At 44.4% G+C, this 13,598-nt stretch overlaps 1 protein-coding gene across 1 annotated transcript; it reads left to right on the top strand.

Annotated features, from left to right (window-relative positions):
- Positions 1 to 1,038: 1,038 nt before the first annotated feature.
- LOC140208338 (uncharacterized) lies at positions 1,039 to 8,939 on the top strand. Its single transcript, XM_072276935.1, has 2 exons — positions 1,039 to 1,064; positions 6,092 to 8,939. Exon 2 carries the CDS (start codon positions 6,499 to 6,501, stop codon positions 8,053 to 8,055), a length of 1,557 nt encoding a protein of 518 aa, XP_072133036.1. The 5' UTR covers positions 1,039 to 1,064; positions 6,092 to 6,498; the 3' UTR covers positions 8,056 to 8,939.
- The last annotated feature ends 4,659 nt before the right edge of the window (positions 8,940 to 13,598 follow it).

Here is a 13,598-nt window from a genome sequence, read left to right as displayed (position 1 = left end):
ATCTCCTCTGTACCTATTTCCAAGCAGCTTAAACCTATGCCCCATCGTGTTATCCATTTCAACCCTGGGAAAAAGCCTTTGGCTATTCACACGACCAATGCCCCTCATCATCTTATTCACCTGCAAGAAATTTTCTGCATGCTTTTCTCCAGGCTGAATAAGATGATGAGCTCACTGTGGTTTTAACGTTCTTCAGGGCTCTGGACTAAGGTGCTGAAGCTCCTTCTTCCCTGCTCTTTTCAACGTTTTGGGTCATTTTCACTAATTTCAAAGGACTGTGTCTCAGACAGCTGGGTTGTTGCAATGTGCCTCTAAAGTCTGACAGTAGACGAGCAAGTGAGTCATTGATGGAGCAGAGTCAGAAAACAAAGAGTTGTCAGCCTGATTCAGGGCTTTGGGGCTCCAGAAAGAGATGGGACTTAGAGTTTATAAGGAGGAAGAGGAAGAGAAATCAGGCCGGCAGGATGTGGCTACAAATGAAAGATCAGGGACATTTTGAAACAGTTTGCTTGGGAAAAAAAGTGTTTAATTTCTGCAAATTAATGGTGGAAATCAACAGATCAGGCAGCAAATGTGGAGTGGAGACAACGTTTAGGCTGAGCCCCTTCAGCATACCGAGACTGTGTACTCCTCTGCTTAGTTGCTGCTTGAACTGCAGAGTTCCTGTAGCACTTTGTGTGTGTGTGTGTGTGTGTGTGTGTGTGTGTGTCTCTGTACTGTATTTCCAGCAACTGCAGAATCTCTTGAGTTTTATATCTACATTTGTAAGAGGATTGTACTTTGGCATTAGATACACAGTGATATTGAGTATATTTTTTACGGGAGCCGCTTTCTGCATTAAAACAGCTGCTGAATTTTCTATATGCACAAAAAAACCTGAGCTATGGACGTGGAACTGGTGCTTGCAGAAACCTTTAATGGCACCGTGATTACCCATAAAGCCGTGCGATAGAAATTTCGCCCTTGCCGAAGCACCGATCAAATGCGCAGGCGTCGGCGTTGTGACGTTGCCGAATATCACGCATGCGCGCAGTGCACGGTAGGCCTCAGCAGACCGACAGCAGGTAAGAGCGCGTCCCCGGGGATAAGGGAGAAGGTGAGGGGAGACATAGAAAGGGGAGAGCGGAGGGAGAGAGACAATTGCTGTGATCTCCGGGCACCATGACCCGCAATCCCGGGACAGTCCTGCTCTCTTCCCTCTCTCTCAGCCCCACCATCCGTACACGGGCCCCGGGGAGCTTCCGGCTGATGCGGGAATGGGAACCGATGGGTCTCTCAGACAGAGCTGAGCTCCAGCTGTCTAAATGCAAGGATCGGGAACTCGGAGAAAGGGAACAAAATCTTTTACATCAGCTGTTGTGAAAATCACCTTTGTTCTGCCTCCAGTCACAAACCAGAGAAAATCTGCAGAGAGGGCACAGTTTTAAGGTGCTTGGAAGCAGGTTCGAAGGAGATGTCAGGGGTGTTGTGTTCTCTATACGTACCGTGGGTTACTAATAACAAACCATATTCTGCAGAATTGAACTTTAATTTAACAGCAGAAAAAAACAAGTTTTACACTGCCATGCTTCTCGATCATTCTTCATTTCTGCGCATGCTGGGAACTCTGTCCAGTCAGGTCCTGACACGTGATATCACCACAAGGGGTGAGTTTTTTTACACAGAGTGGTGAGTGCGTGGAATGGGCTGCCGGCGACTGTGATGAAGCCGGATACAATAGGGTCTTTTAAGAGGCTCATGGATAGGTACATGGTGCGTAGAAAAATAGAGGGCTATGGGGAACTCTAGGTAATTTTTAAAGTAAGTAATGTTTGGCACAGCATTGTGGGCTGAAGGGCCTGTATTGTGCTGTATTGTATTTGTTGTATGAATGGGGAAGTCACTTACCCATGACCTCTGGTTGTCGTCCCGCCCAACATCAGTGGAAAAAGCTGCTTGCATTTACCCTATCTATACCCTCATACCTTTTTAAACTTCCAACAAATCATCAAAGCAATGTATAATATCCTTTTTTATGCTTAGAGCCTTTTTTAGATGTATAAAATGATGAGGGGCATTGATCGTGTGGATAGCCAGAGGTTTTTCCCCAGGGCTGAAATGGCTAACACAAGGGGCATAGTTTTAAGGTGCTTGGAAATAGGTACCGAGGGGATGTCAGTGGTAAGTTTTTTTACACAGAGAGTGATGGGCGGTGTGGAATGCACTGCCAGCAGTGGTGGTGGAGGCAGATACAAGAGGGTCTTTTAACAGCCTCTTAGATAGGTACATGGAGCTTAGAAACATAGAGGTCTATGTGCTAGGGAAATTCCAGGCAGTTTCTAGAGTAAGTTTCATGGTTGGCACAACATTGTGGGCTGAATGGCCTGGAATATGCTGTAGATTTCTATGTTCTATGTTGAACAGCAAAATTACTTTGGCTACCCTACAATCCTCTGATAACTCTCCCATTACTAAGGATGATTTAATTATCTCTGCTAGGGCCCCAACTATTTCTGCACTTGCCTCCCGTAGAGTCCGAGGGAGCACCTTGTCATGCCCCGGAGATTTATCCACCCTAATCTGCCTCAGGATAGCAAACATCTCCTCTTCTTTAATCTGTATAGGGTCCACAATTTTAATGCTGCTTTTCCACACTCTCATTGACACTCTGTCCATCTCCTGAGTAAATGAGATATAAAAAAAAATTAAGATCTCACCCATCTGCTTTCGTTCCACACATGGATTGCCATTCCGGTCTTCCAGAGGAGCAACTTTATGCCTTGCAATCCGTTTGTTGTTAATCTATTTCTAGAATCCCCGACAATTATCCTTTATCTTTTTTACGAGGGCAATCTCATGCTTTCTTTTCGCCATCCTGATTTATTTCTTATGTTTTCTCTTGAATTTCTTATACTCCATAAGAACCTACCTGCCTATCTTTGTTATGCAACTCCATTTTGTGCTTCACTAGGTTCTCAATATCTCTTGAAAACCAAGAGATACAGTTTCTATCTTTATCTTTTATTCTGACAAGCACATACCCACTTTGTGCTTACAAAATTTTGCTTTGAAGGCCTCAATTTACCAAGCACACCTTTGCCAGAAAGCAGCCTGTCCCAGGCCACAGTTGCCAGATCCTAGTGTCATAATTCCAGGTGTTGATCCGTGCTCTGAACACATCTGCCTTTCCTACGCTACTCCCTGTATTGAAATATACAGGATTGAGCATATCCACTGCACCATGCTCAACTTTTTCATTCCTGTCTTTGTCTGAGGTCTGAACAACAACTGTCTCCACAACGTCTCCAGTATCTGTTCTGTTATTCAGGCTCCCATTCCCCCTGCAACTTTAGTTTAACCCTCCCCCACCCCCACCTCCCACCATGCAGCTCTATCAGCCCTTTGTGCTTCATCTCCCAGATCAATAAAAAGGAGGTGCATACCAGGTACAGGCAGATAGGAACAAATGGGATACTTATGAAATACAGGAAATTAAAGTGAACACTTATGAAAGACAAAGAAGGCATGAGGTTGCCCCAGCAGACATGGTGAAGGAGAATCCTCATGGATTTTGCAGATATGTTAAGAGCAAAAAGGATTGCAAGGGGGGAAAAAAAAAAATCCTATGCAAGATCAGAACAGTAGTTCTGATCTGAGGCAAAATAGATGTGGGAGATTTTTTTTTGCATCCGTATTTACACAGGAGATGGTCACAGAGTCTATAGAAGTGAGGCAAAGCAGCATCAACTTCATGGATCCTGTACAGATTACAGAGGTGGAGGTGTTTGCTGTCTTAAGGCAAATTAGCGTGGATAAATACCCAGGGCCTGACAAGTTGTTCCCTGGGACTCTGCAGCAGACAAGTGCAGAAATTGTCGGGGCACGAGGACAGATATTTAAATGATCTTTCGAGACAGGTGAGGTACTGGAGGATTGGAGGACAGCCAATGTTGTTCCGCTGTTCAAGAAAGGCTCTAAAAATAAACTAAGAGATTGTACATTGGTGAGCTTGACATCAGTAGTGGGAAAGTTATTGGAATGCATGTGCAGGAACTGGAGATATGCTGTAAGTATTTGGATAGGTGTGGACTGATTAAGGATAGACATCAGGGCTTTGTGCATGGTAGGTCATGTCTAACCAATCTTGTAGAGTCTCCCGAGGAAGTTATCAGGCAAGGCAGTGGATGTTATCCACATGGACTTGAGCAAGGCACTGGACAAAGTCTCATATGGGAGGTTGGTCAAGAAGGTTCAGTCACTCAGCATTCAAGATGAGACAGTAAATTGGATGAGACACTGTCTTTGGGAGAAGCCAGTGTGTGGTAGCAGATGGTTGCCTCTCTGACCGGAGGCCTGTGACTAGTGGTGTGCCACAGGGATCAGTGCTGGATCTGTTATTGTTTGTCATCTATATCAGTAATCTGGATGATCAGCAAATTTGCGGATGACACCAAGATTGGTGGTGGTGTGAACAATGAGGAAGACTATCATGGCTGCTGTGCAATCTGGACCAACTGGGAAAATGGTTTGAGAAATGGAAAATGGAATTTAATGCAGACAAGTGTGAGGTGTTGCACTTTGGTATGACGTACCAAGGGAGGTCTTTCACAGTGACTGGTAGGGCACTGAGGAGTGTTGTAGAAGAAAGGGATCTGGGAATACAAGTCTTTAATTCACTGATATTGGGGGAGTCCAGAACCAGAGGCCACAATTTGAGAATAAGGGGTAGGTCATTTAGCATGGAGTTGAGGAAAAACTTTTTCAGCCAGAGAGTTGTGGATCTGTGGAATGCAGTGGAGGCCAATTCTCTGAATGCTTTTAAGAAGGAGTTGGAGAGATCTCTTAATGATAGCAGAGTCAAGGGATATGGGGAGAAGGCAGGAACGGGGTACTGATTGTGGATGATCAGCCATGATCACAGTGAATGGCAGTACCGGCTTGAAGGGCCAAATGGCCTACTCCTGCACCTATTGTCTATTGAAAATGGTGTCATGGATGTGACGGAAAGAAAGACTTTGGCCCATTGGCCTTCATGAACCAAAGTACTGACAACAATAGATAGACGTTATGTTGACTTGTGGAAGACATTGGTGAGGCCTAATTTGGAGTATTGTGTGCAGTTTTGGTCACCTACCTACATGAAGGTTGTAAAAGAGGTTGAAAGAGTTCAGAGAAAATTCACAAGGATGTTGCCAGGTCTGGAGGACTTGGGTTATTAGGAAAGATTGAACAGGTCAGGACTTTATTCCTTGCAACATAAAAGATTGAGGGGAGATTTGATGGAGGTATACCACTATTATGAGGGGTATAGATAGGGTAAATGCAAGCTGGCTTTTACCACTGAGATGGGGTGGGACGACAACCAGAGACCATGGGTTATGGGTAAAAGGTGAAACGTTAAGGGGAACATGAGGGGAAACTTCTTCACGCAGACGGTCATCCGGGTGTGGAATGAGCAGCCAGCACAAGTGGTGCATGCGAGCTCAATTTCAACATTTAAGAGGTTTGTATAGGTACCTGGATGGTAGGGGTATGGGAGTGGGTGGTTTAAATAGTTCAGCACAAACCAGATGGTCCAAAGGGCCTGTTTCTGTGCTGTAATTTTCTGTGACTGTGACAAGAACCTGAAATAATACAAAAATTCCCTCTAAGTTCTTTTAACAGCTGTGTGGACCAACCATTCATCTCAGCAGGAATTTTGTATATGGTGTTAAAACTCTGGCACTTTTAAGTTAATAATACATAAAAGAAAATCCCAGGTGCCTGACAAGAAAGACAATTTGCCTGATACTGTTTCAGTTACTGTGGGGCCAGGCAACCATGCTGCTCAGCAGGAACAGGGAATAATACCAATGGAGAGAGTCAAACTGAGCCAAGCAGCAAATTGGAGATGGCAGAAATGCCCCATTCTTATAGAGACAGGAACAGCATCAAGGAATTGATGGTCATTCCAGATACCAGCACTGTGCCCAGTTAGAAGATGATTTCTCTCTCCAACTTGGGTTGAACCTCACTGTAACAGTGTGATACCAGATCAAACCTTGACAACTCAAGTAATCTCATCTGAAATTTAGTCCTAACCCAGTGATGGATTTTGTAAATCTTTTTACAGGTTAAAAACGAGAAGGAATTTAGCTGCTAGGATCTCAAACACGGCACGCCAGTTTTGCTGTCTCTGTCCAGATGTTTGAGAAGTGGAGCAAGGATTTCAATCAACCACCCTTCCTGCTCAGACTGTGGGGAGGGATTCACTTGGTCATCTGACCGACTGGCTCGCCCGTCATTTTACACAGGGGAAAGGCCATTCACCTGCTCAGACAGTGGGAGTGGATTCACTCGGTTATCTCAATTGAAGGTACATCAACAAGTTCACACCAGACAAGGCCATTCATCTGATCTGTGTGTGAGAAGGGATTCAGTCGGTCATCCCACCTGTGGACACACCAGGCAACTCACACTGGGCAGAGGCTGGTCATCTGCTGAATTTGTGGGGAAGGATTCACTCGGTCATCTGACCTAATGGCTCACCAGCGGGTTCACACTGGGGAGAAGCCGTTCACCTGCTCAGTCTGTGGGAAGAGATTCACTGATTCATCCTCCCTACAGAGACATCAGCGAATTCACACTGGGGAGAAGCCATTCACCTGCTCAGTCTGTGGGAAGAGATTCAATGAGTCATCCAACCTACAGAGTCATCAGCGAGTTCACACTGGGGAGAAGCCGTTCACCTGCTCAGTCTGTGGGAAGAGATTCACTAATTCATCCACCCTACAGAGACATCAGCGAGTTCACACTGGGGAGAAGCCGTTCACCTGCTCAGTCTGTGGGAAGAGATTAGCTGATCAATCCAGCCTACAGAAACATCAGCGAGTTCACACTGGGGAGAAGCCGTTCACCTGCTCAGTCTGTGGGAAGAGATTCACTGAGTCATCCAGCCTACAGAGACATCAGCGAGTCCACACTGGGGAGAAGCCATTCACCTGCTCAGTCTGTGGGAAGAGATTCACTGGGTCATCCAACCTACAGAGTCATCAGCGAGTTCACACTGGGGAGAAGCCATTCACCTGCTCAGAATGTGGGAAGGGATTCACTCAGTCATCCAACCTACAGAGTCATCAGCGAGTTCACACTGGGGAGAAGCCGTTCACCTGTTCAGAATGTGGGAAGGGATTCACTCGGTTATCCAGCCTACAGAGTCATCAGCGAGTTCACACTGGGGAGAAGCCATTCACCTGCTCAGAATGTGGGAAGAGATTCACTGATTCATCCAGCCTGCAGAATCATCAGCGAGTTCACACTGGGGAGAAGCCGTTCACCTGCTCAGACTGTGGGAAGAGATTCACTCAGTCATCCCACCTACAGAGTCATCAGCGAGTTCACACTGGGGAGAAGCCATTCACCTGCTTAGAATGTGGGAAAGGATTCACTCAGTCATCCAGACTGCTGGCACACCAGTCAGTTCACAGTGGGGAGTGGCCGTTCACCTGCTCAGACTGTGGGAAGGGATTCACTTGCTCGTCTAAGCTAATGGCTCACCAGCGAGTTCACACTGGAGAGATGCTGTTCACCTGCTCAGTCTCTGAGAAGAGATTCACTGAGTCATCCAACCTAGTGGCACATCAGCGAGGTCACACTGGGGAGAAGCCGTTCACCTGCTCAGTCTGTGGGAAGAGATTCACTCAGTCATCCCTCCTGCAGAGTCATCAGCGAGTTCACACTGGGGAGAGGCCATTCACCTGCTCAGTTTGTGGGAAGAGATTCACTCACCCATCCACCCTACAGAATCATCAGCGAGTTCACACTGGGGAGAAACCATTCACCTGCTTAGTCTGTGGGAAAAGATTCACTCAGTTATCCACCCTACAGAAACATCAGCGAGTTCACACTGGGGAGAAGCCGTTCACCTGCTCAGTCTGCGGGAAGAGATTCACTCAGTCATCCAACCTACAGAGTCATCAGCGAGTTCACACTGGGGAGAAGCCATTCACCAGCTCAGAATGTGGGAAAGGATTCACTCAGTCATCCAAACTGCTGGCACACCAGTCAGTTCACAATGGGGAATGGCCATTGTTATGAATCCCTAGATTTCGTTTGCTGTGGACTGTCATTTTGAGAGAGAGAGAGATTAAGAATGGAAATCAGTCTGACTTGCAGCTTGTTTACATCACTCACAGCTTGTTTAGTTTTAACCAAGGACACAGACACTCAGAGTCAGACGGAGATGAAGGAGGAAAAATGGAAGGTTCGAAACAAGGGAACTAGTGGCCAAAGGTCACTGTTTCAAACTTTCCTATGCCCACAAAGGTGGGTTAATTATCGATTCAGCATACATTGAATGTGTGGTTGTCACCTCATTTGATCCATAGGAGTGGATCGGATTTGGGGTATCCTGTGAAGACCACTTATGTGTTAACCCTTGCCTGGGTGTAGTGTGGAAATTCACTTGAAGACGATACCCCTTGTGAAAAGTCACTTTCGGTGATAATTTGTATGTGGATTTGGAACAACGATGGATAAAATCTACAGCGACTGTTCTCTCGTTTTACCACCATGGATGCTGTGGAATTCAACGTTATTGCCTCCTCTCGACATTTACCCTGGATTACAAATATCTCTCTCTCCTCAACTATTCTGTGGTTGAACTGAACTTTCATAGCTTACCATCTCAAGACTCCAAGCCTTGTTTCCCCTGAGCTCAGTAGTTTGGGAGTTATACTTACCCACATTTATACACATAACACTGTTAACTTTTGTTTGTCTTGCTTAAGTTACTATATTGTTTGTAGGTACTAATAAAGATAGTGGATTTAACATCAAAAACAGACTCTAGGTGTAGTCTATTGCTGCTGACTCATTTCTAAAGTGTTACGGGGACAAAATTGGGACTTGCATCCGGGATAGGAAAAGATTTGGAGGTGTATTGATTAATTATCGATTTCACTGGAGAAATCCCTTTTGATTTATTTGTGTGTGGAAAATAAGCAGCAATGGATGTTGATAGATTTCTGGAAGCGCCAACCTCTAAGGCACTGAAGGACACCAGAAGTATTGAGTTGTTGAGTATTGTTAAATGGTTAAAACTTGCTAAGGTGAAATCGACAATGAGGAGGTCACAGATGCAGAGGATAATAGCTGAACATTATGTATCTGAGGGTGTGTTTAAAGTGGAGGAGTTGGAGGTGTTTCCTGAAAGTAAACCTAGTGAGCTTGGCCTCCCGTACAAGTTAGAAAAATTCAAGATGGAGGCTGTGGAAAGGCAGAGGCAGGTTGAGGCTAGAGAGGCAGGAAAACAGAGAGAAGAGGCAGAAAAACAGGGAGGAAGCAGAAAGACAGTGGCTGTTTGAACTGGAAAAGATAGAGAGATTGCAGCAAAGGGGTCTAGCATTAGACTCTGGTGATAAATTTGAGGGCAGTCAGGATGTTAAATTGGTACCTCCATTTGACGATGCAGAGGTTGATAAATACTTTCAGCATTTTGATAAGGTTGCTCAGAGTTTAAAGTGCCCAAAAGAGGGTTGGCCTATTCTCTTACAAAGTGTAACTAAGGGGAAGGCTCAGCAAGCCTATTCTGCTTTGACAGTTGATGAAGCAGCTGATTATGACATAGTGAAACAGGCTGTGCTGAAGGCTTACGAGTTGGTCCCAGAAGCATACAGGCAAAAGTTTAGAAATTCGAGGAAACCTGTGAACCAGAGTTATATGGAATTTGCTTCTGAGAAGTTTGTGTGTTTTGACCGCTGGTGCACATATAAAAATGTAAATGATGATTTTAACAGCTTGAAAGAGTTGGTTTTAATTGAAGAATTCAAAAGTTGCATCCTTGATTTAGATTTAGATGAAAAGGATGCTGCCACTTTGCAGGAGTCTGCTAGATTAGCAGATGAGTTTGCTTTAACCCACAAGGTTATGTTTACCCCGAGTAAGAGTTTCCAAAAGAGTAGCAGGGATAACCAGGGTAAATCAGAAATTAAAGCTGGGACTAGTGACAAGAGTAAGGATGAAGAGAAGCAGTTGAAGGAGAAATATTCTGGTCTCTCTTGTTACTATTGTAAGAAAGCTGGTCATATGACGGCTAATTGTTCTGTCCTGAAGAAGGAAAAGGAGGCAGTCCCACATGCCTGTGATCAGTATGTTGAAGCACCTATAAACCCACAGGGTTCTGAACATTCTGTTGAGGCTCAGTTAAGAACTGAGAGGTCTGACTGAGTTAAGAAGGGATTCGATCACTTTATGTCAGGTGGGTTTGTATTAGTAATGGAAGGGTCAACCCCGGTACCAGTGAAAATTCTTTGAGATACTAGGGCTTCTCAGTCACTTATATTAGACAGCATTCTAAAGTTTGGTGATGAGACTGACATTGGTGAGGTAAATCTTATTAAAGGCATTGGGGGCAGCATTGTTTCTGTGCCATTGCACAAGGTAACTTTACAGTCAGGGTTGGTTTCGGGACCTGTTAAGATTGGATTATGCTCCAGTTTACCGGTGGACGATGTTACTTTGCTGTCAGGGAATGACCTGGCAGATGATAATGTTGTTCCTGCAGTGCAGTCGACAACTAAGCCAACCACTGACGACCCACAGATGGATTTTAACATTTATCCTTCCTGCACAGTAACTCGAAGTACGGTGAAAAAGTCTGCTAATGCAGACGGTTCTGTGCAGCACGATTCTGATACCCAAGGTAGCCAAAATTGGGATTCAGGTTATGATGACTTGTCAGGGACTTTTCTGCCTTCATTGTTTCAACAGGATTCAGGGAGCAAGTCTGATGAGAAAGATTTATCCCTGTCCAGGAAGGAGTTTATAGCAGAACAGAACTGGGACCCTGAGATTGAAGCTTTATAGGAAACATCTCTCTCAGATGATGAAATTAAGAAAATGACAGTAGGGTATTATCTCCAGGATGGAGTGTTAATGAGGAAGTGGAGGCCACCTGCTATACCTGCGAGTGAGGAATGGGCAATTGTTCACCAAGTTGTAGTTCCTAAATTTTATTGGACTGAAATTTTAACTTTGGCTCACAGTATGCCCTTAGGTGGCCATTTTGGAGTGAATAAAACTGTAAACAGGATTATAAAGGAATTTTACTGGCCTAATTTGAGAAAAGATGTTGTGACCTTTTGCAGAACCTGTCACACTTATCAAGTTGTGGGTAAACCTAATCAGGTCACCCCAGTGACCCCACTCCAGCCTATACCTGCATTCGGAGAACCCTGTTCCAAATTTATAGTGGATTGTGTTGGCCCATTGCCAAAGACTAAAGCTGTCCATCAGTATTTGCTAACTATTATGTATACCGCATCCAGATTCCCAGAGGCAATACCTCTCAGAAATATTAAAGCTAAAACTGTGGCGAAGGCTCTTAACAAGTTTTTTACTTTATTTGGTTTGCCTAAAGAAATCCAGTCTGATCAAGGAAGTAATTTTACATCTGGATTATTCTAGCAGGTAGTTTATGAACTGGGAACTAAACAAATTACATCGTCTGCGTACCATCCGGAATCACAAGGGGCTTTAGAAAGATTTAATTCTACCCTCAAAACAATGATTAAGACATACTGTGTTGAAAATGGAAAAGACTGGGATGAAGGAATACATTTGCTTTTGTTCACTGTAAAGGCTGATTTATACTTGTGCATTGGGGATACGCCATATCCTACACCATAGGCCCGATTTAATTTTTGCGTAGCCCTACGCCGTAGCGAGCATGCGTAGTTGTGTCTGCATCACTCTGCACTTCACCACCAAAACGCAAGTTGGCGGTGGGGTTTCTCTGACACTGTTGAGCTTCTTCGTGAGAGACATGGATGAGGAAATGCATTTCCAATATTTTCGGATGTCGGCAGGTAGATTTGACGAGTTGGTTCATTGTCTCCAACCATTTATTTTGCATCAGTGTACAGACATGGCAGAGAAAAGCAACCAGAAATGCGATGCTACCAAGCATACCAATCACAGTTGTTGCGGTCTGCGTCGCCACGACGCGTGAGTTACTTTTTAGAGGAGGTGCGCGTCACCCTACGGCGTAAGGTACAGCGTGGGTACGGCATAGGGTACATAGTGCCTACGGTGTACACTTGACGCACAAGTATAAATCAGGCTTAAGAGAGTTGGTACAGGAGTCACTGGGCTTTAGTCCATTTGAACTTGTATTTGGTCATAGAGTGAGGGGACCTTTGACCTTGTTAAAGGAACAGTGGATTGATGGGGATGTACATGTTAACTTGTTAGACTATGTTTTGAAGTTCAAAAATAAACTATACCAAGCCTGTCGTCTAACGAGACAAAACTTGAAGATTTCTCAAAGCAAAATGAAGTGTTGGTTTGATAAGCGGACCAAAACAAAAGAAAATACAAGGTAAGGGATAATGTGCTTGCCTTATCTCCAATGTTGACGAATCCACTTCAAGCGAAATTCAATGGACTGTATGAAATAGTCTCTCAAATTAATGATGTGAATTATGGTATTAAAACACACGACTGACGTAAACTAACATGGGTGGTACACATCAATATGATAAAGCCTTATTCAGACAAGCAGGCACCATCGGTGAGTGTTGTCAAACGTATAAATCTGACAGCCCTGAGAATGAAACAATTGACTTGTCTGAGACTTTTCACAAGCCAAACATGGTCCCGGTTAGGCTAATGAACTCAGTTGTTCTCGAAAACATTGACAACAAGTTGGCTCATCTGCAGCCAAAGCAACAACAACAGCTGAAGGAATTAATTCAGAAGTTTAAAGATTTATTTCCTGATGCTCCCAAGTAAACCACGGTCGCAGTACATGACGTAGATATTGGTCAAGCCAAACCGATTAAACAACACCCATATCGCATGAATGTAGAAAGGTGTAAATTGGCTGAGCAGGAAATTGAATATATGCTGAAAATGGTATTATTAGGCCTTCAACATCAAATTGGATTCACTCTGCGTTATTGTGCCCAAAGCTGATGGTAGTGTTAGATTTTGCACTGATTATAGGAAGGTAAATGCAGTAACAAAAACAGATGCCTATCCTATCCCTAGGGTGGATGATTGCATCGATAAGGTTGGAAAAGGTAATTTCTTACAAAGATTGATCTGTTGAAAGGGTATTGGTGTGTTCCATTGACGGACTGAGGTAGAGAAATTTCTGCATTTGTGACACCTTCTGGGTTGTATGAATACAATGTTTCACCATTTGGAATGAAATATGCTCCAGGAACATTCCAGAGAATGATGGATTCTGTAATTCAAGGGTTAGGACACACAGATGCCTATATTGATGACTTAGTCACAGGGAGTGACACTTGGGAAGAGCATATCTCTGTAGTAGAAAAGCTGTTTGACAGGCTCTCCAGGGCCAACCTTACAGTTGACTTAGCTGAGAGTGAATTTGGCCATGCCACTGTGATCTGTCTTGGCTGTGTTGTAGGTCAAGGCAAGTTGGCTCCTGTGCAGGCAAAATCCAGGCCATTTCTGAAGTTCCTATTCCGACTGTGTGACAAAGGCCCGTCACTGATTACAGACGTCTCATGGCACACTCGGTAAAACACTCAAAGGGTCATCCACACACATTATTCCCTCTGTTATTGTGGTGAGTGCACACGTCACAATAAATCAACAGTCACAATTTT

Source organism: Mobula birostris, chromosome 13 (assembly GCF_030028105.1).
Source record: "Mobula birostris isolate sMobBir1 chromosome 13, sMobBir1.hap1, whole genome shotgun sequence".
In the NCBI taxonomy this organism is placed as follows: Eukaryota; Metazoa; Chordata; class Chondrichthyes; order Myliobatiformes; family Myliobatidae; genus Mobula; species Mobula birostris.
This window is presented reverse-complemented; position numbering and strand designations above follow the sequence as displayed.